This window comes from Sceloporus occidentalis, unplaced genomic scaffold, assembly GCF_023333645.1.
Source record: "Sceloporus occidentalis isolate IW3139 unplaced genomic scaffold, rSceOcc1.0.p SCAF_114, whole genome shotgun sequence".
NCBI lineage: Eukaryota > Metazoa > Chordata > Lepidosauria > Squamata > Phrynosomatidae > Sceloporus > Sceloporus occidentalis.
Genome location: NW_028317094.1, coordinates 1674069 through 1696476, shown reverse-complemented (window position 1 = coordinate 1696476; position 22408 = coordinate 1674069). Strand labels below are relative to the sequence as shown.

The 22408-nt window shown below is 45.8% G+C and overlaps 1 protein-coding gene across 1 annotated transcript; it reads left to right on the top strand.

Annotated features, from left to right (window-relative positions):
• Window positions 1-226: 226 nt before the first annotated feature.
• Window positions 227-18051, top strand: LOC149282461 (uncharacterized). Its single transcript, XM_089498168.1, has 6 exons — window positions 227-255; window positions 720-801; window positions 7789-7958; window positions 8985-9105; window positions 11198-11867; window positions 18033-18051. The coding sequence occupies exons 3-6, from the start codon at window positions 7884-7886 to the stop codon at window positions 18049-18051; spliced, it is 885 nt and encodes a 294-aa protein (XP_089354294.1). The 5' UTR covers window positions 227-255; window positions 720-801; window positions 7789-7883.
• Window positions 18052-22408: the final 4357 nt, after the last annotated feature.

Below are 22408 nucleotides of genomic sequence, written 5' to 3'. Positions count from 1 at the left end.
AGCCTTGCCTTGGGAAAGTGTAATGACTGGGCTCCAGTCAATGGAGGTCTTCTTCAGGCAGAAAAGGGAGGTTTATGCAAATGCAGAATGACATCACTGCTACGGAAGGCTCTCTTGACCAATCAGAGAGCAAGATAAAGGTCCTTCTGGAAGCTTCCGTGAGAAGGAGATATAAGGCCTGAGAGACCAAGAGACAGTTGGGGGAATTGTGTCGGTTGGAGATCCAGAGAGAGAGTTAAAGAGCGGATCTTGGAAGTTAGTCTCAGAATTGGATGTTTAGGTCTATTTATTATTTTAATAGCTTGTGTGAACTGAATATTATATACTTAGAAATATTGTACCTGCAAGATTCTTAATATCTTGTATGACTTATATTTCAGTTATATTTTGTTATTTATAATGAATACCTCCTTGGAGTATCTACTACTCGACGCTCCTTTTACACGTGTTTTGGCTCGGTTGATGCTTGGGAAGATCAGTAAAGAAGTAGAAATAAGGTTCCTTAACCGGTCCCAGTGGAGGTTAAGGGAAACCCTTTTATAATTCACTGGATGGAGGCAGCGTGATTTCAGGAATTTAAGGGTCTGATAGGCTAAGAGCCATAATGTCTAAATGTCTAACAATTTGTAAGCCACACTAATCGCCTTTTAGCTGAAGAGAGGGGTAAAAATATATTATTATTATTATTATTATTATTATTATTACTATTATTATTACAGGGCCGCAGTTTGGCTGCTTGGACCACCGGAGATCATCACAGTGAGTCAGTTGGAAAAGCCCATCTCACTCCAGAAAATAAAGGTACTTGAGGAGTTTGCACTCTACGTCTTTCTGTAATAATAGCTACAAAACTGATAATAGCTTTTGGGACATTTAGTCTTTTAAAAACAAATATGGCAGATTTAAATGCTGCTTTAAAACCTCTTTCCATCTGCCAGCTTTGTGCTGGTTTTGGGGGGAAATGAGAAAGTGTTGGGAGGGAGGGACTGCCAACAGAATTAGGAGATGCATTGCAGGCTATGGACAGTTTGCGGCCAAGAAAGGTCCAAAACACATGGCAGCAATAGTCCATTTTGAGAGCGCTTTAACTGCCCTGGCCCAGTGCTAGGGAATCCTGGGAATTGGAGTTTATTGAGGCACCATAGCCCTCTGACAGAGAAAGCTCAATGTCTCACAAAACTACATTTCCCAGAATTCCCGAACACTGAGCCAGGGCAGTTAAAGCGGTATCAGATTGGATTATTGCTGCAGTGTGTTTTGGAGTTAGGTGAACCTTGTCAAGTCACACTCTCTCAGCCTCAGAGGATGGCAATGGCAACCCCTCTCTGAAGAAACATACCAAGGAAACCCCATGATAAGGTTGCCTCAGGGTCGCCATAAGTTGGAAAAGACTTGAAGACACCCATGAAGAACAGAAAAAAGTCTGCAGTTATTTCACAGGTTGTACATGGGAATGGGAGGCAGTGTGGTGCAGTGGTTTGAGTGTTCGGTTACAACTCTGGAGGCCAGGGTCTAGTGCCCGACTCCTCCATGAAACCAGCTGGGTGCCCTTGGGCAAGAAGTCACACTCTCTCAGCCTCAGGGAAGGCAATGGCAAACCTCCTCTGAACAACTCTTGCCAAGAAAACCCCAGGAGAGGCTCCCCAGAAGTCAGCAATGACTTGGAGCCACACCACAAAAAGCTACAAAGCCTCAAGAAAGAGCCAGCATGGTTTAGTGGCTGGAGCACTGGACTATGACACTGGAGCCCAGGGTTTGAATGCCCTCTTGGCCACAGAAACCCACTAAGTGACCTTAGGCAAGAAGTCACACTCTCTCAGCCTCAGAAGGAGGCACTTGCAAAACCACTTCTGGACAAATCTTGCCAAGAAAATCCTGCAAAGGGCTTCCCTTAAGGTTGCTATAATGTCTAAATGTCTAATTAACAATTTGTAAGACACTTTGAAAACCTTTTAGCTGAATAGAGGAGTATAAAAACATTATTATTATTATTGTTATTGTCATTAAAAGCATGCAAAAGACTTCTCTTAGGGTTGCCATAAATCAGAAACAACTTGGAGGCACACAACGACAACAAGAGGAGTAACACCACTAACAGGGCTTAATCACACCTCACAAGACAGATAGGGAGAAAGCAAGCAAGAAAGAAAGAAAGAAAGAAAGAAAGAAAGAAAGATATTGCCAATGTTTCTGGTCAAGAAGACATGGGAGTTGTAGTCCTAAGTTCAGAGAGATTGGAGTGTCCTTAACTGCAGGGAAGGATCCCTCCTCTTTCTGGCCATGTGGATGCTGGGAGATCAAGTCCAGGAAATACACTTTAAATCCCATTGGCAAGATAAAAGACTACTGTCTTTCAGATCCAGTTTTCCCCAAATCCTTTATGAAGCCAGAAACCCCTTTGTTCGGAAGCGAATCCCGAATATCTCAGGAAGGCTCTCTATCTCCCAAGACCCCCTTCCTCCAGGACTTCCTTCCTCTCTTCCCCTCAGTCTCTCTCTCTCTCTCTCTCTCTCCCTGAAGGCCTCAAACTGACAACTGCCAAGCACTGAGGAATAGGCAGCCATTTTGTGTTCCAGTAGCCATTTTGTGTTTTGGTAGCCATTTTGTGTTCCAGTAGACATTTTGTGTTTTGGCAACTTTTTGTGTTCCAGTGGCCATTTTGTGTTGTGGCAGCTATTTTGTGTTCCAGTGGCCATTTTGTGTTTTGGCAACCTTTTTCTGCTCCAACGGCCATTTTGTAAGGTAGGCTTCATAGGCTCCTAGGGCTGGAAGGGAGCCCCAAGGGCCAAACATTCAGCCCCAATCTGCCCTCCAAGTCCTCCAAAGAGATGGCCATCCAGCCAGAGACTCCTCCAATGCTCTTGGAGGCAGCGTATTCCATAGATTTGCTAAGAGGTCATGGGGCCCACAGTCCCATGGGAACTAGTCTTTACTACCCCACTTTGGGAGAGGAGACCCCCTCAGCCCCCTGGACTATTTACTACCAGGAGTTACTATGGCTGGGACTCAGAGGAGTTTCCTTGGCATTGTCACCTTCTGCCCTCCATGGCCATTTGCCATGTGGTCTATTCCAACTCTCCTGTGACTCTATGGTTCTTTAATGCTCTTTAATGGATGCTCTTAGTGAAAGGGCCTGAGGGGAGGAGCAGGGGGTCTGCATGATTAAGGTCCCCCCTAAAAGGACTCCAGTCCTCCACTCTGTCCTCCAAAGGGCAAGAGGGGGCAGGGAAAGGCTGGGAGTTTGGAGGGAGAGAAGAAGAGCCCCCAGTTCCCATTTCAAGGAGAGGAATGGCAGTTGTGGGGGGCAGGCCTAGTGGGGGGTCAGGAAGGAGAGAGAGGAGGAGGAAAAGGGGGCCATGGGAGGAAGGACAAATGTCCTCAAAGGATGCTTTCTTCCCAGGAGGGGTCTTGGTCCGTGGCATTAAGGGACCCCCCCCCCAAGTAATTGTGGCCACGGTCTTCCCTTCATCCCTCTCCTCTGATCAAGAAGGAGGTCATGGAGGAGCTGGGCTCTGCTGCCTGGAAGAACAAAACTTCAACATTTTAATCTTGATTTGTTTTAAATTGAACTTTTTGAAAAAATCCTTTTTAATTTTTCTTTAAAAACATCACATTTTCACTAAATCTTCACTATGTATCTGTAAATACATTTAGGTTGTGCCTATGATATTGTTATTTGAAGGTATCATTTTAATTTTGCTAGTTGTTTATTTCACAACTATTAGCATTACATTCAGTGGAATATGGGAATTATGATTTTCAAGTAACATTAGTGGGAAAAAAGCACTACTAAGAAGTCTGTATGGAGTGAAATGGGAGGAGGAGGCGGTCAAACCGGGTGACACCATCCCTAGGGACCCCACAGATCTGGCCCCATCTCCTGCCAAGGTGGGAAATGCTATACATTAGGTATTTTCCCACAAAACCGAAGCAGAGGAAAAGCTTTCCTTAAAACATTAGCCCTTATCAGATGAGTCTGGAACTGGGGGTCTTCAGCACTGGGCGGTTCGAATTCACGTTATTTCGCACAATACCATCATACCAGCATTCGAATGGCCCAATCCGAACTCACGTGAATGCGCGAGATGCCGAACTGAATGCGTACTGGCTCCTCTTTTTGGAGCGTGTTGGCCAGTGCGCTGATAAGGGGATTGGCAATATCCTGGATTGGGGCTCTGTTCGATCTCAGTGCGAATGGCTCTGGTGTGACTACCCAATCCTGAATTCCATCGCAAGACCCCCAGATTCCAATTTTAACTTCCGGTGGGTCTTTCCTCTTGCCGGTTCCAGGGAAGCGGGGGGGGGGGGGGGGCGGTTCCAGCGGCCTCCTCCTCCTCCTCCCGGCTTGGGAGCCAGCATAAGCTGCATCCCAAGAAGGGAAGAGGCGCGGGGGGCCGCTGGAATCGTGGTTCCGGCAGCCTCCTCCTCCTCCTCCCGGCTTGGGAGCCAGCATAGGCTGCATCCCAAGAAGGGAAGAGGCGCGGGGGCCGCTGGAACGGCGGCGATCGCCGCGATTCTAGCGGCCCCGCGCCTGTTCCCTTCTTGGGATGCAGCTTATGCTGGCTCCCAAGCCGGGAGGAGGAGGAGGAAAAAAGCATCCCCATTTACTTAGATGGCCATCCAGCCTCTTTGACAGCCGCTGGAACTGGTCCTCCCCCCCCCCCCCCCCCCCAGAATACATATTCACACACTCACACACACACACGTACAACCGGGCATTGCTAATTTGTTGCAAGGGAAGGTCATGGTAACGTTAAAACCAAGCAGGAATGTAGAGAGGAAACAGAGAGGAATGTAGAGAGGGCACGTTGTATCGCGATTGTTAATGTGCATGAGCTGGCTCTCCAGCTGTTTACCGGGCTGTCATGACGTGACCTCCCCTTTCACCCCGGAAGCGTTTAAGGTCGCAACCCATGCAGGGCACCACTGAGCATGTGCGAGGGGGCTGATACGAATCGGCCAATCCTCATGTTGAGCACCGGTGTGACAAAACATTCTGCACTGAATGCACTTCGCGCGAATGCGTATTGGCCAATTTGAATCATGCCAATTCGGAGGGGCTCCCAGGTATGATGGTATTGTGCGAAATAACGTGAATTCGAACCGCCCAGTGCTGAAGACCCCCAGTTCCAGACTCATCTGATAAGGGCTATTATCTCTCACTAAATGTCTGAACAGAAATCCTCAGCTCCCCCTCGAACTGGGCCCTCTCCGTAAGACTGTGGTGGGGCAGAAGTGGGACTGTGCCACAGGAGAGGTGACCAATGCAGGCAGGATTCAGAAGACAAAAGGCCAGCAGCCGCTTTGTAACCCTGAACCCATTGGGAAGGGAATATAGCCCAGTGGTTGGAGCAGCTGCTTTGCATGGAGGAACTCTGAGGTTCTGGCTTCCCAGCCTCTCCCTCCCTTCTCCAGACCCTAACACCAGCCCTGGAGACCCACGACTGGCCCTCCCTCTGGACCCCATGGCTCTATTGGAGGAGAGACCCTCAAGCCGGGTGACCAGATGTCCTCCCCACAAAGGAGGACAAGGCACTGCAAAGTGGAAGACTTCAAGGAAAATGGAGTGCATGACCAAATAAAAGCTAAAAACCTTCAGAGAAATGTACATTCATGCTTCTTAGGCTAAAAACGGATGACCTTTTGGGCCTCCTCCTGGACAGAAGGCTGAAATGTAGGACATGTCCTGGGAAAGGAGGACAACTGGTCAGCCTGCATGTAAACTGACTTTTCTGCTTCCCCCTGAAAACACCTTTCCTTCTCCACAAAGTCCTCCAGCAAGATTTCCTCTTTTGCTTTGGCTCAGGAGGAGAAGGCAAAGCAAGGCCCCCCAGAGATTGTTGGACTGCAGTTCCCAGCATCCCCCACCAGAGCATCCCTCAAACCCCTATGGAGCCCCACTCTCCTGCTCTAGGGGAGCCTTGGCATCCCCCAGGACTCAGGACAAGGCAGCCTCCCTGGGAGCAAAGAAAGAGCAACTTTATCCATAGTATCCCAACATTTATAAACTTGACTGGAAATTTTCGTGTACGTTATTGATATTCCCATGACTTCATTTAGTGTGTATTTTAACAGTCAACAATAGAGCCTTTAATGTATTCCTCTTTAGTCAGCCCCTGTACATAAAATGCACCAAAAGGGATGCAGCTCATCCTGGGAATTGCAGTCTCCAACAGTCCTGCAGCTGGAACCGCTTTTCTCAGTTCCCCAGTTGCTCAAGGCTGTTTCTCAATGGTCAGGACTCTGTAGTAGGGCTGTAGTAGGGGATCCAATCTACTCCTGTCAGTCCCATAGATATTGATCTGCTCATTTTGTATTGATTCTGTGCTGCCTAGATGGGGAGAAAATATTAATATCTTCCACTATTGATTGTATTGAGGTAGAGGGATCAGGTTTCTACTTTCAATAGAAGGATCAGAATAATTTTTAGGTGTTGTTAAGGTTTGGAAATCATGTTTGGGGTCCCTTCCGACTTTGGAGACCTTTCATCCTCCATTTTGGGGTCCCTGAAGGCCTCCAACTGCCAACTGACAAGCACTGAGGGAGAGGCAGCCATTTTGTGTTCTAGTGGCCATTTTGTGTTCTTGCAGCCATTTTGTGTTCCGGTGGCCATTTAGTGCTGCTTGTGACTGTGGGGAATAATGTTCCGGAACCTTCTCTGAGGCCTCTTCAGTTGAACCGAGAGGCTCCTCTTTCTCTCCCTGAGGAGAAGGACACCAGGCTCCTTGGGCCAAAAGGAAGTGTGTCCCTTTGTGTGTCTTTTCTGAGAGGGTTTTCTTACACAGCTCTGCTTCTACTGGGGAGCATGGGTTTTAAAAGAGATTAGAAATGGGATGGATAATTTTAATAGAAGCCTTGTTACTATCTGCAAACATTGGGCTTTTGGCTTCTAAGAGGAGGCTTGCCCCCAAAACTAGCCCAAAAGTAGCTCCTTTGGGAGGTTTTAAAAGTCTCCCCAGTTTTCTTATTGAGAGATTTTCAGGGAAGAAGGAAGGAGGCAGACCAGACCATCTCATATTATTACCAAATAGACATAGAAACAAACAAGAACAACAAAAATAAGGATTAGACAGAAAAACAAACCGCTAACATTTTAAAAAAGCAAAACCATTTATAACAGGATAAAAATTCGACTTGGGTGCTTCTATCCTTTTACAACTGACTTAGGCTGTATCTGCATTACAGAAAGAATCCGGTTTGAAACCACTTTAACTCTCCTGGCTCCATCCTGTGGAATCCTGGGATTTGTAGTTCGTTGGGGCACCAGAGCTCTCTGGCAGATAAGGCTAAATGTACCAAACGTAAAATCCCAGGATTCCATAGCACATGAGTGGTTAAAGCGGTGTCAAAGTGCCTTATTTCTGCAGTGCGGATGCAGCCTTCTTGAGAAAGGGGATTATGCTGGGAGAAAGTATTGGGGACCTCTGGAGGCTTCAGCAGATGATTGATTTATTTACTTATTTATTTATGATGCACATTTATTTATTTATTTATGATACTTCTAGCTACGGGGGCATAACCAGGGCCCTCTCCAATTCCCCATCCCCTCGTCCTTCACCACTCTAATAAGGCATGGAGTATCTGTTGTGTAGGGGATCTGCAGTGAATCTATGCTAGGTCCAGGGGGTTTGTTTGGTGCAGAGGGAGGAAGGGGATACCCACCTCTGCATCGGCCCAAAGGAGGCATATGTCACCTGCGTATCTCACCAGCAGGATGCTGTTCTCTGTGTCTTTGAGTACTGTAGGATTTCTTGCCAAGCCATTCCTAACCTTGGTCATTTTTCTCAGGAACCTCATTTCGGCCTCCTTGGACACGGCTTTAGGGGCCTCTCTTGCTGGAAGTGACCCAAGTGCAGGGCCACCAGGATCCCCCTGTCCACCTGATGGCCAACACAGAAGCCAAGCAGATGGAGTTGGGTCCCAAGAGAAAGAGGCTGACGAGGTACAACTACTCTTTGGTGAGTCACTATCCTATGAGCTTCATCTGAAGTCCTAAAAGGCCTCCCTCTCTATGTTAACGGCAAGATGGATGGCTGACCGGGGTTTTTTAAGTTGTTTTAATTTGTACAATGTATGTATTGTTTTATTATGTTGTTCACCGCCCTGATCGATGGAAGGGCGGTATACAAATAAAAGTTTTATTTTTATTATTATTATTATTATCTGGGTCACTGCTGGGCCAATTTATGAAAGGAAGCATATAAAATACTGTCCGAGTTTGGCAGAGACAGTCCTGGTTAATCCTCTGTCACCCATTATTTCGGGGGCTTTTCAAATGTCCTGGTTTCTCTCTGCTCCTCCCAATTTCCCCCTTCTTCAGCTCACTTCATTTTCTGCTTAATGAGTGCCAAGGAGTTTGCACTCCATCAACTCAAAAGTGGGGAGGGGAGAAGAAAGAAGGGGGCAGGGACTTGCCCTTGATAGGAGTCTGAGGCAAAAACAAACTGCGGTGCCCTTCCTCGCTTGTCTCATCTTCCTAATAAACAACTTTGACCATCTTCACCACTTTCTGGCATTGCTTGTCCACATGTGTCTTGTTTTTCCATCTGTAAAATGTTGGGAATATGGGAGAATGTCTCTGGATCTAAATTGGGGGTGGCCCCATGGCCCTCAAGCCCACAGTGCTCCCCAGAACTGCTTTTTTAAAATGACATTCACCTCTGAAATTTGGCAACACATGGCTAAATGCACTATAATCTTTGGAGGCTAAATATATAATACGTTTTGGTATAGTCAGTATCCTAATCCATCATCAATATCCCAGCCATGGCCTAAATTATATTGTTTATTATATTGTATATTGTATTGGAAGAATTTGAGACAAACTGGATCTCAAAGGTAGTAGGTTTTTCTTGCTAACAGCAATTAAAGTTTATTTCCTGGACTAAATTCTAAGGTGATCCAATAATTTTTGGGAAGCATCATGTGCTTCTCCCTCCCCTTTTATTAGTCATTCTCTGGATGAGGGCTATTTTCTATTGCAGGTGACCTTTGCGGATGTGGCAGTATATTTCACTGAGGATGAATGGAAACTGCTGACGAAGAAGCAGAGACTTATGTACAAGGATGTGATGATGGAGAATTACGAGAATGTGGCCTCTGTGGGTAAGGAAGCTGAATTCATTGCCCTTACTATGAAGACTGAGGGCCCTTTCATTCTACATTATCATGGCACTATGATTCCACTTTAGAATTATAGAATCATAGAGCTGGAATAGACCATAAGGATCATCTGGTTCAACCCCTTGCCATGCAGGAAACACATTGAAAGCATCCCCGACAGATGGCCACCCAGCCTTTGTTTAATGATCTTCAAAGACCTTTAAAGACCTTCAAAGAAGGAGTGCTTTAGAAATTAATAATAATAATAATAATAAGACGCCACCATTCTCTGAAGGAGTATATTCCACTGTTGAATAATTCTTAATGTCAGGAAGTTCCTCCTAATCTTTAGGTGGAACCTCTTTTCCTGTGGTTTGCGTCCATTGTTCCGTGTCCTTTGTTCTAGAGCAGCAGAAAGCAGGCTTGCTCCATCCTCAGTATCTCTTCAAATATTTCAACAGGGCTATCATATCCACTCTTAACCTTCTCTTCTCCAGGCTAAACATTCTCAGCTCTCTAAACCACTTCTCATACAGCTTGATGGTTTCCAAACCCTTCACCATTTTCATTGCTCTCCTTTGGCTTCACTCCATCTTCTCAACATCCTTTTTGAATTGTAGTGACCAGAAGTGGACACAGCATTCCATGTGAGGGCCTGACCAAAGCAGAATAGAGTTGCACTATTACTTCCCTTCATCTATAACATAGAATCATAGAGTTGAAAGAAACTAGAAGGGCCATCCAGTCCAGCCCCCTGCCATAACACTATACTAGTATTGATTTGTCCTAGGATCACGCTGGCCTTTTTAGCTGCTCCATCACACTGTTGACCCAGGTTAAAGTTGTGGTCTACCAGGACTCCTAGATACCTTTAACACGTAGTTTAAGTGTCATAGCAACTTACTGAGAAATCTTGGAATTTGTAGTTTAGCGAGGCACTATTGCTCTCCACTTTCTAAGGATTCTAAATATCCTAATTTAAACTGTCAATTCTAGGATTTTGTGGGAAGGAATCATGGAGATAAATGCTTTTTGGCTCCAAATACTCCTCAGCCCATCCCTGACCAGGTTTACTGGCTTTTTTGGCCCCTCTTCCAGCCTTTTGAGACTCTGGAGAGACTTCTTGGGTAAAATGCCTCCCTTGGCCCTGCAATGGCTTGGAGACTAGTGGCAAAATGGCCACCACTTCTCCAAAGGGATGCTGTTGGATAGAATCATAGAATCGTAGAGTTGGAAGAGACCACAAGGGTCATCCGGTCCAACCTCCTGCCATGCAGGAACTCTCAGTCAAAGCATCTCTGACAGATAGCGATCCAGCCTCTACTTAAAGAGCTCCAAGGAGGGAGACTCCACTGCACTCCAAAGAAAGATTGTGTTCCACTGTCAAACAGCCTTTGCTGTCAGGAAGTTCCTCCTAATGTTGAGGGGCAAAATATTATTCACACACCTCCGAAGAGAATACAATGTGTGTGGGGGGGTGCCGTTGAGATCCCCTGGTGGCAATGTAACCCCCCCAATCCCCAACAGTAGTCCAGATGTGTTAAGGCTCTGGCACTTGACCCTCCCCAAAATTGGAGTCCAGGTCCCAGACCACTTGCTCCGTCTTTCCCAATGACTTATTTGCTATTATTTGTATATTGATTATCCTGCCTTTCTCAACAAATGGGCCTCAAAGTGTTCCTTTTATGCATCACTCTTTGGGTGTGTTTCTGTCTGTGATAGAGAGATGGAGGGAATGTGAAAATGTGACTCGGCAATATGGCAGTCCACAGGATATGATGCCACCTGTCAATCAAAGTATTTTTGCACATGTTTAATGGAATATTTTTTCAACAGTCCTTTGACTATCTGCTTCCACGGATTCCCTCAAGGCAGTCCCCATCCAGTCTCTTCTTTGCTAGCTCCTATGAATAAGGATATACTTGTTCCATGGATTTAAGGGGCATAAGCAGCAGGGTAATGCTTGGGTTATTCACAGCAACTTTATTAATTTAAAATCAAATAAGGAGGGGTTAATGAGGGATAAATCATGGGGTAACACCTTCCTCTCTTAACTCTGATTTTCAGTCTTATCTGTCATTATCCTTCTTTACAGAAGAACATTTGAGTCATGAGAGAATCCACATAGGAGAGAAGCCACACAAATGCCAGCATTGTGGGAAATGTTTTTCTTGGAAGCCAGTCCTAGTGAGACATCAGAGAGTCCACACAGGAGAGAAGCCACAGAAATGCCAGCATTGTGGGAAATGTTTTTCTTGGAAGTCAAGCCTAGTGACACATCAGAGAGTCCACACAGGAGAGAAGCCATACAAATGCCAGCATTGTGGGAAATGTTTTTCTTCGAAATCAAACCTAGTGATCCATCAGAGAGTCCACACAGGAGAGAAGCCATACAAATGCCAGCATTGTGGAAAATGTTTTTCTTTGAAGTCACACATTGTGGAACATCACAGAATCCACACAGGAGAGAAGCCATACAAATGCCAGCATTGTGGGAAATGTTTTTCTTGGAAGTCAGACCTAGTGAAACATCACAGAATCCACACAGGAGAGAAGCCATACAAATGCCAGCATTGTGGGAAATGTTTTTCTTGGAAGCCAGTCCTAGTGAGACATCAGAGAGTCCACACAGGAGAGAAGCCACAGAAATGCCAGCATTGTGGGAAATGTTTTTCTTGGAAGTCAAGCCTAGTGACACATCAGAGAGTCCACACAGTAGAGAAGCCATACAAATGCCATCATTGTGGGAAATGTTTTTCTCGGAAGTCAGTCCTGGTGATGCATCAGAGAGTCCACACAGGAGAGAAGCCATACAAATGCAAGCATTGTGGGAAATGTTTTCCCCGGAAGTCAAACCTAGTGACGCATCAGAGAGTCCACACAGGAGAGAAGCCATACAAATGCCAGCATTGTGGGAAATGTTTTCCCCGGAAGTCAAACCTAGTGGCACATCAGAGAGTCCACACAGGAGAGAAGCCATACAAATGCCAGCATTGTGGGAAATGTTTTTCTTGGAAGTCACACCTAGTGAGACATCAGAGAGTCCACACAGGAGAGAAGCCATACAAATGCCAGCATTGTGGGAAATGTTTTCCCTGGAAGTCAAACCTAGTGGCACATCAGAGAGTCCACACAGGAGAGATGCCATACAAATGCCAGAAATAAACTAACATTATTTTTGTCAAGTAGCAATACAAAGAATATAGTTTTAATCCTGTGGTGATAAGAACAGGCCCTTGTGATGTTGTGTGTTTGGTTTGTCTGTCCATATGTCTGTTTATGTTTTAAAGTTATATTTTGTTACGTTTAGGTTTTAATTGCTATTTATATAGACCATTACTTTAGTTTATAAATTTGACTGGGGATTATGGGTTGTGGAATAGGTTAGCTAGAGAGAGGGGTGTGATTTATTGCAGGTAGTTAGAATAGTTATAGGAATGATAGCTTTTTTACTGTGTGGGATGTTGGCTGAAGACAATTGGGGGCAGATATTAACAGAAAGAGTTAGTTTCTGGGAATGGCAAAGAGGGCCTTGTTACCTGTGGGCCATTGACTGTGGGAATTGGAGGTGGGGACATGGTTTGGAAGAGGGTGGAGTTTTAGGTTTTGGGGCTTTAATGTATTCTTTGGCTTGGGGTGGGAAGTTCTGAACAACACTGAATTTCTGATTGTTTTCTTAATAAAGTTCCTTGTTGTTTCAACACACTGGACTCATTGATGTACAGAAGTTCTGCATTTGAACAAAGTTGACCCTTTCTTCTCTCCTCAGCCCTCAGCTCCATTCCCAATCATAAAAATAGAGGCAAACACACACACACACACACACACTCAGAGAGACAGAGGTATATGTACAAAGCAGAGCCTTCCCAGCCTTTCCCTCCTGAGTTCAGCTCCGCAGCTTGGGCTCCATTCCGGAAGGAAGGAAAAAAGGCCGTAGTCCCTCCCTTCTTCCAAAGGCCAACAGTGGAATAACCTGCAGCAGCAACAAGGGCCTTACGATCCCTGCACATGCTCAGGAGAGTCCTTTGGGGCATTTGTGCATGCACACTCTCAGCCCTGAAGCTCGCAGCCTGCTCTGAGAGAGGGAAGTGAGGAAAGCCCTCGTTCATATGGGGGAATGGCTTGGGGGGGGGGTCTTCTGGAGGGGTTGGATTGTTGTAAGAAGGAAGGAAACCCAGATCTCTTCCCCACCCCCCCAAAGAAAGGCAAGGGGCCTGCCAGGCCTCCTCTCCCTTTTTCCTTCCCTGCCCCCTCCTTGGGGGATTCCTTGGGCGCAGGTACTTGAGGGTTTTTATGAGAAAAGAGGGCAGGGGGGACCCTTGGAGAGAGGCATGGCTATGGAGGGGAGGGGGATCAAAAAGTAAAACGGTCTTTGAGAAATCCTCTTCCTCCTGGAAAGTGGGGCAGAGGAGAGGATTTTTGTGCCAAATAAAGAGCATCACACAGCATAGGCTGCAATAGCATTGGAAACAACATTATTCGGGGGAGGAAGTTTTCTCTGGGATCCTGGGGGGAGGGGGCTCTGTCTGGGGGGAGGCAGAGAAGAGCCAAAATTTAGGCCAAAGCCAAGAGGAGGGATATGGAGGGACCCCAAAGCCCCTTCTGGGGAGACTGACACCGCCCTGGCAATCTGGGAACTAGGCTTAAAGGCCCACAGGATCTGGATTAGGCACACCCCATATACATATCTTTCCCTTCACAACAACCTTACAGAGGAGGACCAGCAGATAGACCCACAGCTCCAGAAAGAATCCCTCCCTCCCAATTCTGGGATCATACTGAAAGGGCCTTGTGCGCCCTTGAAGGGATATACATTAAAAGAGGAGAAGGAAGGAATAAAGGAGTGAAAGTACCAAGGGAAGAGAAGCATAAAGGGACTGCTGAGGTGGGGTGGGGGGGATCTGGGACCTGATTCAGGCAACTTTCTCCCGGAGCCCATTATTAGAGCCTTCCACAGCTCACTATGATGCTTTCAATGACTATTTCACAGATAATATATCTCTGAAAAGAGCCAAATTGGATGCCAGCATTATTGCAGAGGCTATAAGTGAGGTGTCCATGAGTAAGATCATACTGGATCAATTTGAATCTGAATACTGAGGACATGGACAAGCTCCTTGGACGTGTGAAGACGACAACTTCCCTCTCCACCCTTGCTCTTCATGGCTGGTCATTCAAGGAGGAGATGCACTTAGGACTCACTTGAGATGTATCATAAATGCATCTCATCCATCTTGCTTAAAAGTAGCGCTGTTACAGCTGTTTATGGAAAAGCCCTCCCTAGATCCCTTGGACATGAACAATTACAGTCCGGTCTCCCATCTTCCATTTCTAAGCAACATGATTGAGAGGACAGTTCCTCTTCATCTCCAAGCGGTCTTGGATGAAACAGATTATCTGGACCCATTTCAAACTGGCTTCAGGATGGGATACAGAGTAGAAACTGTTATGGTTGCTTTAGTAAATGATCTTTGCTTGAGTATGGACAGGTGAAATGTGACTCTGTTGATGCTTTTGGATCTCTCGGTGGCTTTCACTACCTTCGAACATGGTATCCTTATGGAAAGCCTGAGGGAACTGAGGATCGGAGGCAATGCGTTGTGGTGATTCTGGTCCTCTCTCTCACGGAGATTACAGATGGAGATGTTTGGGGACAGTTGTTCCTCTAAAAGGGAGTTTAAATCTGGCATTCCTCAGGGCACCATCCTGTCACCAATGCTATTCAACATCTACATGAAACTGCCTGGAGAGATCATCCGGATGCATGGAGTGGGGTGCTATAAGTACGCTGATGAAGCCCAGTGATATCTCTCCATGCCCCAGACCTGAGTGTCAAGTAAGGAAGGCATCTTCCCTCTGAATGAATGTCGTGAGGCAGTAATCGGAAAGATGAGGAAAAATAAATTGAAAGTTTATCCAGATAAGACAGAAGTACTTGTTGTTGGAGCCCCTGACCCAGGTATGGAGATTTGTAAACCAGTCCTGGATGGGGTCACACTTCCCTTAAAGGACTATGTTTGCAATTTGGAGGTGCTCCTGGATCCTTTGCTCCAGATGTCAGCTCAGATACATGCGACGGCAAGTTGTGCCTGTTATCAGCTTCGGTTTTTCAAAGTCGTGGTTTCTTCCAACCTTCCATTACACGTCACCTCTATTCCTTTCTTTTACTATGATATGCCAGCTGTGCCTTTTCCTGGAACCTGAAGATCTAAAAACTCTGGTGCACTTGCTGGTAAGCTCACGTCTTGACTTCTGCAATGCGATCTACAAAGGGCTTCCCTTGTACCAAGTCTGGAAACTTCAACTAATCCAAAATATGGCAGCCAGAGTGGTCACTGGAAGATCTAGAAGTGACCATATTAAACCTATACTAAAGTCTTTTCATTGGCTGCCCATTAATTTCCGGGGGCAGTACAAGGTCTTGCTTATAACCTTTAAAGCCCTTCATGGCTTGGGCCCAGCTTACTTACAGGATCACCTCCCATACAATCCACCCCAACATTAAGGACCTCTGGTAAAAACATACTGCAGCCAGCAAAAACGAGGTTCTCTTCAGTTACCCAGAGTACCTTCTCTTCTGCTTGCTATAGGGAAAGGTTCTCTTGTGGGGAGATTGTATACAATCTGGTTAAAACATGATATGGAATCTGAGGTGGTTAAAGAAAACATGGTTCAATGGCCAAGAAATCCAGGACATAATATTGAGATGCATGAATGGGAGTTAACTTGGGAAAGGAAGATAACATACACAGCTTCCCAAGCCCTAAGGGAAAACAATTGCAAAGTACTTTTTCCGATGGTATTTGAAACCTGAAAAAAATACATAAAATATCTTAGAATAGTTCAGATAGATGCTGGATCTGCAGAAATGGAAAGGATGCATTTTCCCATCTCTGGTGGTTCTGTGTAAATGTGAAAGAATATTGGCATAAAGCACATTGTATAATATCTAGAATGTTGCAAGTGAACCTAAAATAGGAACATTGGGTCTTATATGTGAGATGTTCATTTTTAGCGATGTAGGTGGGAATATCCTATAATATGGGTTGATTCCCTCTCTTGCTTCGAAATAGGTAGGAAAAGCAGACTTGAAGGAGCCGATGCCACCAGAAGGAGCAACCCTCTCCATCCCTCAGTCAATATTATAGGATAGAAAACAAACTCAGAGAGCATTCAATGCAAATATAAGCATAATCAATAGAAGCTATCAACCAGCCTTGCAGCAGAGCCAAGGGAAACAGCCTCCTCATTTCTGGGTGGGGAGGATATTCCCACCTCCATCGCTGAAAATGAACATCTCACAGGTAAGACCCAGTGTCCTTTTTCCAGCGATGGAGGTGGAAGCATCCTATAACATGGGACTTACCAAAGCTCCCCGACCAACGGATGGGTGAACGGAGGCATGTCACTTATGTGAGAGCCACAAGATGTGTCTTCCAGAGGAAGCCTCTTTGATTCAAGGCCACCCAACAGTGGTGGCATGTAAATGTGGAAGATGAAGGTCATGTCATGTCCTACATTTATCTTAGATGGATGTGATGGTTGCTAGTGCAGAGGAAGTAGCTGCACTGTAAATGGAGTGATCAACAACTGATCCCAACAGAGATACTCTAATCTTCTTATAGCATGTTAAAATGCATCCAAGACAAGCCACAATTTTATCAAAGCCTTGTTTTGATTGTGAGAAAAAGAAGTTGAATCATTTCTTGAACCAAGTTATTAGAAATGTTGGTTTTGTCATCAGTGACTTGGATTGGGTCAGTCCTTTGGTTCACATGAATCTTTAATGTTAACTTGTGAATCTGAATCAGAATTGAGCTGTTAGTAGTTGTGGTTGAAAACAAGCACTATTGATTATAGCTCAAGCCAGTTTATATTGTGGAGGAGATTGTTGATCCTATTATTTATTTATTTATTTTGCTTATTGGGAGTAACAAAATGATTTCTGTCACCCTAAGCTGGCATCCACCATTATTTGGAACTACAGCAGGGTCCAAATCAGACAATCCCTGTCGACTGGTGACAACAACCACTATTCAAAGGGGTTTGAACCTATTTTGCAAATGTCAGAACAGGTGATTTATTTGTGTCATCTGTTTTTGATAGAGCTAGAGGAACCACTCTAGGCTCCTGGCATGAAATCGTGTTCATGCCAAACTGTTAACTGAAGCAGATCAGGCACTGTAGGTGCGCCAGCAACACTAGGCCTGAAAACTGAGGACAACCGACCTGTTTGAGGGTGTTCTTCATGGATCTTACCCTTTCTTTGGTCAGGTAGACTCTGGTCAGCAACGTGTCGACAACCAAAGTGTTGTAGCTTCTGAAATGGAACTAGGTTGTTCTTTTCCTGAGTTACCGGAAAACCATGTCTGGATAGGAAGAAAAGCACAACTCGACATCTATTATATCCTGTGAAAGAGAATCAGATCTGATCAGGACATTGTGAAGTTATGGGTATAAATGAAGGTCCCACTATTTTCAGTGTGTCCCTATCAGTGTAGTGAGTGTCACTGAAGAAAACAACAACAGACTGAATGGTAGAGCCTTGTATGGAAAAAACTTATCCTGGTAAGCAATGTGTAGATAATTGGGATGCAGAAGCAAACTACAACTAAGAGCAGGGACACATGAAAGCATGGAGGTGAAGGGCCTCCAGGATTTTCTGGAGAATCTCCAATCTGAACCTGTATAAATATTTTTTATAAACCAATTGACCTTGGAAAGGAGCTGGAAGGTGGTGGCAGAGGAAGGGTCAACATTCGCCCCTCAAGTGAAAAGTTGGAAAGTGAGCCATTAAAAACCTATCTGCAGCCCAAATAAACCTTTAAAATTTTGACCCTTACAGCAGGCCTGCTCTAGACTGAAACCAACTGAACAGAAGAGAGGAACAGGAAAAGGCTCTTCTCTTGTGGTCCTTCTTTCTTGAACAGAAAAACGAAAGCCCTCTAGCTGGGATTACGCACAAGGCTTATTCCAAAAGTAGGTGTGGGAATTCAGGTGTCAGGGTTCTACAATTCCCAGCATGCTTCTTTTATTTGTTATGCTGTCCAAGGGGCTGATGAGAGCTGCAGTCTCTCAATATCTGGTGGGCTACAGAATGTCCAGTTGAAAGAGAACCAACTGTATGCAATGAAAGAAACAGAGTCAGAGCCCTCTTCCTTCAGGTTCCAGCCTTCACTGTGCAAAGAGATTCAACACCAGAGCTAGTCTTCTTTTTCCTGAAAAGAAGCAAATTTATATTCACACGTACGCACATACACACACGCACACACCCTCCCTTTAATCCCCCCTCTGAAATCTCATGGTCCCATGGAGACTCCCAAGGGGGGAAAGGAGGCCTGGTAGCCCTAGGAGCCTTACTACCTTTTTGGGGAGTAAAGAGGAGGAGAAGGAGGCCTTCTTTGCTTCCAGCCCCCAAGGCTAGCTCCCTAAAGAAGACCCTCCTGCCCCCATCATTGACTCCAAAATGGCAGCTGTTTGCCCTCAGTCATCATTCTCACATAGGAACCAAATTTGGGGGTCCCCCATTGAGGCCCCTACCTTACCTTCCTGCCAAGGAAATCCAGAAGGAGCCCTTTTTCCTAACCAGCCAAAGGTCAAACCCACCAGCCTTCTAGAACCCTATTCAGGCTCCAAGCCAACTGCCAGCCTCTCCCAGAATTCCACACTCTCCCTTCCTCCCAGCAGAGGAGACCGGGAGACGGAGCAATGGGTGCTAACTCCAGGAGAAGAGATCCCCCTCAAAATTTCCCCCTTTCCCTACATCTGGAGAATGAGACTATCAAGCATACAATGATAAGATGGGCACAAGATATAGGGAGTCCCATACTATTGGAGGATTGGGAAAACTCCTGGAGAGTAACTAAAAATTTACTGCTTGTCAAAACTACAAGGAGAATTATGTAAAGATGTTTTATAGGTGTGTAATGACTGGGCTCTCCAGTCATTTGGGGGACTTCTCCTGAACCACAAGGGTTAATCTATTCTAGGGGGAGGTACATGCTAATGAGAGCTGACATCACATGCTAATGAGCTGTGACATCATAGCTGATGCAAGGTCTAACTGACCAATCAGAGAGTAGGACCGCGAGATTCAAGAACTTTCTAGGGGAAATCTTTAAAAGGCCCTTTGCAGCCATGCGGTTCTTTGTCTCTCCCTCTCTCCTCTTGGGGGGAAACCATGCTTTCCTTTGTTCTCCATCTTTGTGTTTGTTTGGGGAAACCAGCGGTGTGCTTGCACGGAAGCAGGCAAGAGCGATGCCAGTGGAGCTAGGCCATGAGGGCCAGCTCCTTGTATCTGAAAACTCAACACAGACTACAAATCCCATCACTGCGTGAGTAGTTAGGAAAATGTGTTAGATAGCGCGTCTAGGCTTTTATTATGTTTTATCCAAATAGCTTGCCTGAAATGAATACTTTGTAAATATGCTTTCTGTACCTGCAAGGCAAGGAGGCTTTGCATGAATGATATCTTCATATCCTATTCTATTTCTTTAAAATAAATATCTTTCTTTAAAAGTACCTGTTGTCAATCTCTGCTCCCGGACACATGCCTTTTAGCTCGGTTGCTGATTACTGATTGCTTAAACTAGATCTCTCTCCCTAGCAAGTCCCAGTGTATGCTTAGGGAAAACGTAGTTCATTGAGATTCACTGGGTGGTGGCAGCACAGACTACAGGATCTCAAGAGGTCCCATTCAACCCAGCAGGGAGTGTGAAGGGAGACCTAGCAGATCCTAGAAGGGAAGTGTTCAAAGGGACTCCCTGGGAGTAAGAGCCACGCACAGGGCATTGCTCCCAGGGATCACTACAATCGCAATGGGCCAGTCTCATTCGTTCAGGTAAGGAGGACCAGCCTGAAGTCACAATGGGCCCGTCTTAATCTCTAAGGCAACAAGAATCAGCCTGAGGTCACAATGAGCCATTCCCAGCCTTTCAGGAAAGAAGCATCAGCCTGAAGTCACAATAGTCCTATCTCCATCCATCAGGAAAGGAGATAGTCCTGAAGTCACACTGTGCCAGGCTCAATCTCTCAGGCAATGAGCGTCAGCCTGAGGTCGTAAAGGACCAGCATCAATCCTCCAGGTCTGGAGTGACAATAGTCCCATCTCATTCCTGCAGGAAAGGAGCACCAGCCTTAAGTCACAATAGTCCCATCTCAATCTATCAGGCAAGCAGCATCAAACTGAAGTTACAATGGGCTAGTATCAATCCTTCAGGTAAGGAGCAGCAGACTGAGGTCACAATGGGACAGTCTCAATCTCTCAGGCAAGCGGCATCAGCCTGAAGTTGCAAACTGTGAGATCTAGAGTCAATCCTGTGCTCAAAAAAATCAAACTCATTTGAAACAAAAGAAGCTTTATTGATGAATCCAGGCAGAAACATCCATTAACACCTTTTTGCAAAGTCTGAAGTCCAAAGGAACTTGCTCAACCCCTCCCTAAGCCAGCCCCCAATTCCCAAGCTAAAGCAACACAAGCGGAGGTTGCATAGATACCAAGGTTGCCTATACTTCCCTTTCCTTCTCCCAGACAGCTTCACCTTGAAGAACGGTGTTCCCAAGCCAGCTTCACTCCTCCTTGATAAACAGTCCAGCTGCAACCTCATCCCCTCTCCAAACACCCTCCTTCATCTAAAAGCCACTCCAACTGTCCTTCTATAATTTTCCATTATGTGCTTTCTATAACCAGTTACTACTATAACTACAACTATAACTGTAAGAAGGACCCCTAATCTGGGAATGGAGTTATGTCAACCAGTTCTGGATGGGTCACACTTCCCCTGAAAGACTCTGTCCGCAGTTTGGGAGTCTCCTGGATTCATCACTTCATCTGACGGCTCAGATGGATGCAAAGGTCAGGAGCACTTGTTATCAGCTTTGGCTGATAGGCCAATTGCGCTGCTTCCTGGAGCAGGGAGACCTTGAAACAGTAGTACATGCGCTGGTCACCTCAGCTTGACTTCTGTAACGCACTCTACATGGGGCTACCCTTGTGCCAAGTTCAGAGACTTCAGTTGGAACAGAATATGGCAGCCAGGTTGGTTACGGGCACTTCTAGAACTGCCCACATTACACTGGTTCTTAAATCCCTCCACTGGCTGCCCATTAGTTTGCGGGCAAGATACAAGGTGTTGGTTTTAACCTTTAAAGCCCTACTTGGCTTGGATCCTGACTACTTGAGGGAGAGCCTCCTCCCATACAATCCACCGCAGACTCAGGTCCTCTGGGAAGAACCTGCTGCAACTCAAGAAGACCAGACTTTCAGCAGTGACCCAGAGGTCCTTCTCATCAGCCGCTCCCAGGCTCTGGAATGACCTCCGGATGAGGTCCCTCATAGTTCCACCTTGGAAGCCTTTAGGAAAGATCTCTTCAGGCAGGCCTCTCCAGACTGGATTAGATCTATTGAGTTGTTTCTGACTCCCCATGACACTTATCCTTGCCATTGTTACTGTTATGGAAATTGTTATTGATGTATCGTTCCTGCCCTCCCCTCTCACCTTCAGAAAATGACCCATTTCTTGCTCGAAAAAACTTTTTTACTGTATTGTGTTTTGGATGTTTTACATTTTCTTACTGTTTATTAGCTTTTTAAGGGTTGATTAATGTTCTTATAATTGGGAGAAGGGTTGGGGTTTTTTGAATTTTAATTGTAGTTCTGAAATTGTATGTTATTTTATTACTGTAATCCACTTTGATTCCTTTGAGAAAAGGTGGAATATAACAAAATAATAATAATAATAATAACATCCCTTCAAGGGGCTCTAATGCCTTTCACTATGCTCCCAAAACGTGAGGGGGATGTTTCTGGGGCTGTGGGTCTCTCTCTTGGTCCTCCTGTGCAGGGTTGTTGTGAAGGAAAAGGTAAGTATGTGAGGGAGGCTGCCCAATCGGATCCTGTGGGCCTCTAAGCCTAGTTCCCAGGTTGCCAGGGGATTGCCAGAGCTTTGAGGCCCCTCTGTCTCCCTCCTCTTGGCTTTGGCCTAGATTTTGGCTCTTCTCTCCCCCCCAGAGACCCCTCCCCCCAAAAGTGTTGTTTCCAATGCTATTGAACCCTATTCTGTGTGATGCTTTCTATTTGGCACAAAACTCTTCCCCAAATGAGGCATCAGAAGGGAGGGTCTCTCATTTGGCCCACTTTCCAGGAGGGAGGGGGCTCCTCAAAGTCCTTTTTACCTTTGTATCCCCCTCCCCTCCATGGCCATGCCTCTCTCCAAGGGTCCCCCCTGCCCTCTTTTCTCATAATAACCCCCCAAGTACCTGGGCCCCAAGGTATCCCCCGAGGAGGAGGCCTGGCAGTACCCCTGCC

Bases quoted from the DNA above. Each gene is read 5' to 3' on its own strand.
- LOC149282461 (XM_089498168.1), top strand. From the start codon at position 7,884: ATGGCCAACACAGAAGCCAAGCAGATGGAGTTGGGTCCCAAGAGAAAG. The intron at 7,959-8,984 runs GTGAGTCACTAT...TTTCTATTGCAG, and splicing joins CGAGGTACAACTACTCTTTG to GTGACCTTTGCGGATGTGGC. The intron at 9,106-11,197 runs GTAAGGAAGCTG...CCTTCTTTACAG, and splicing joins CGAGAATGTGGCCTCTGTGG to AAGAACATTTGAGTCATGAG.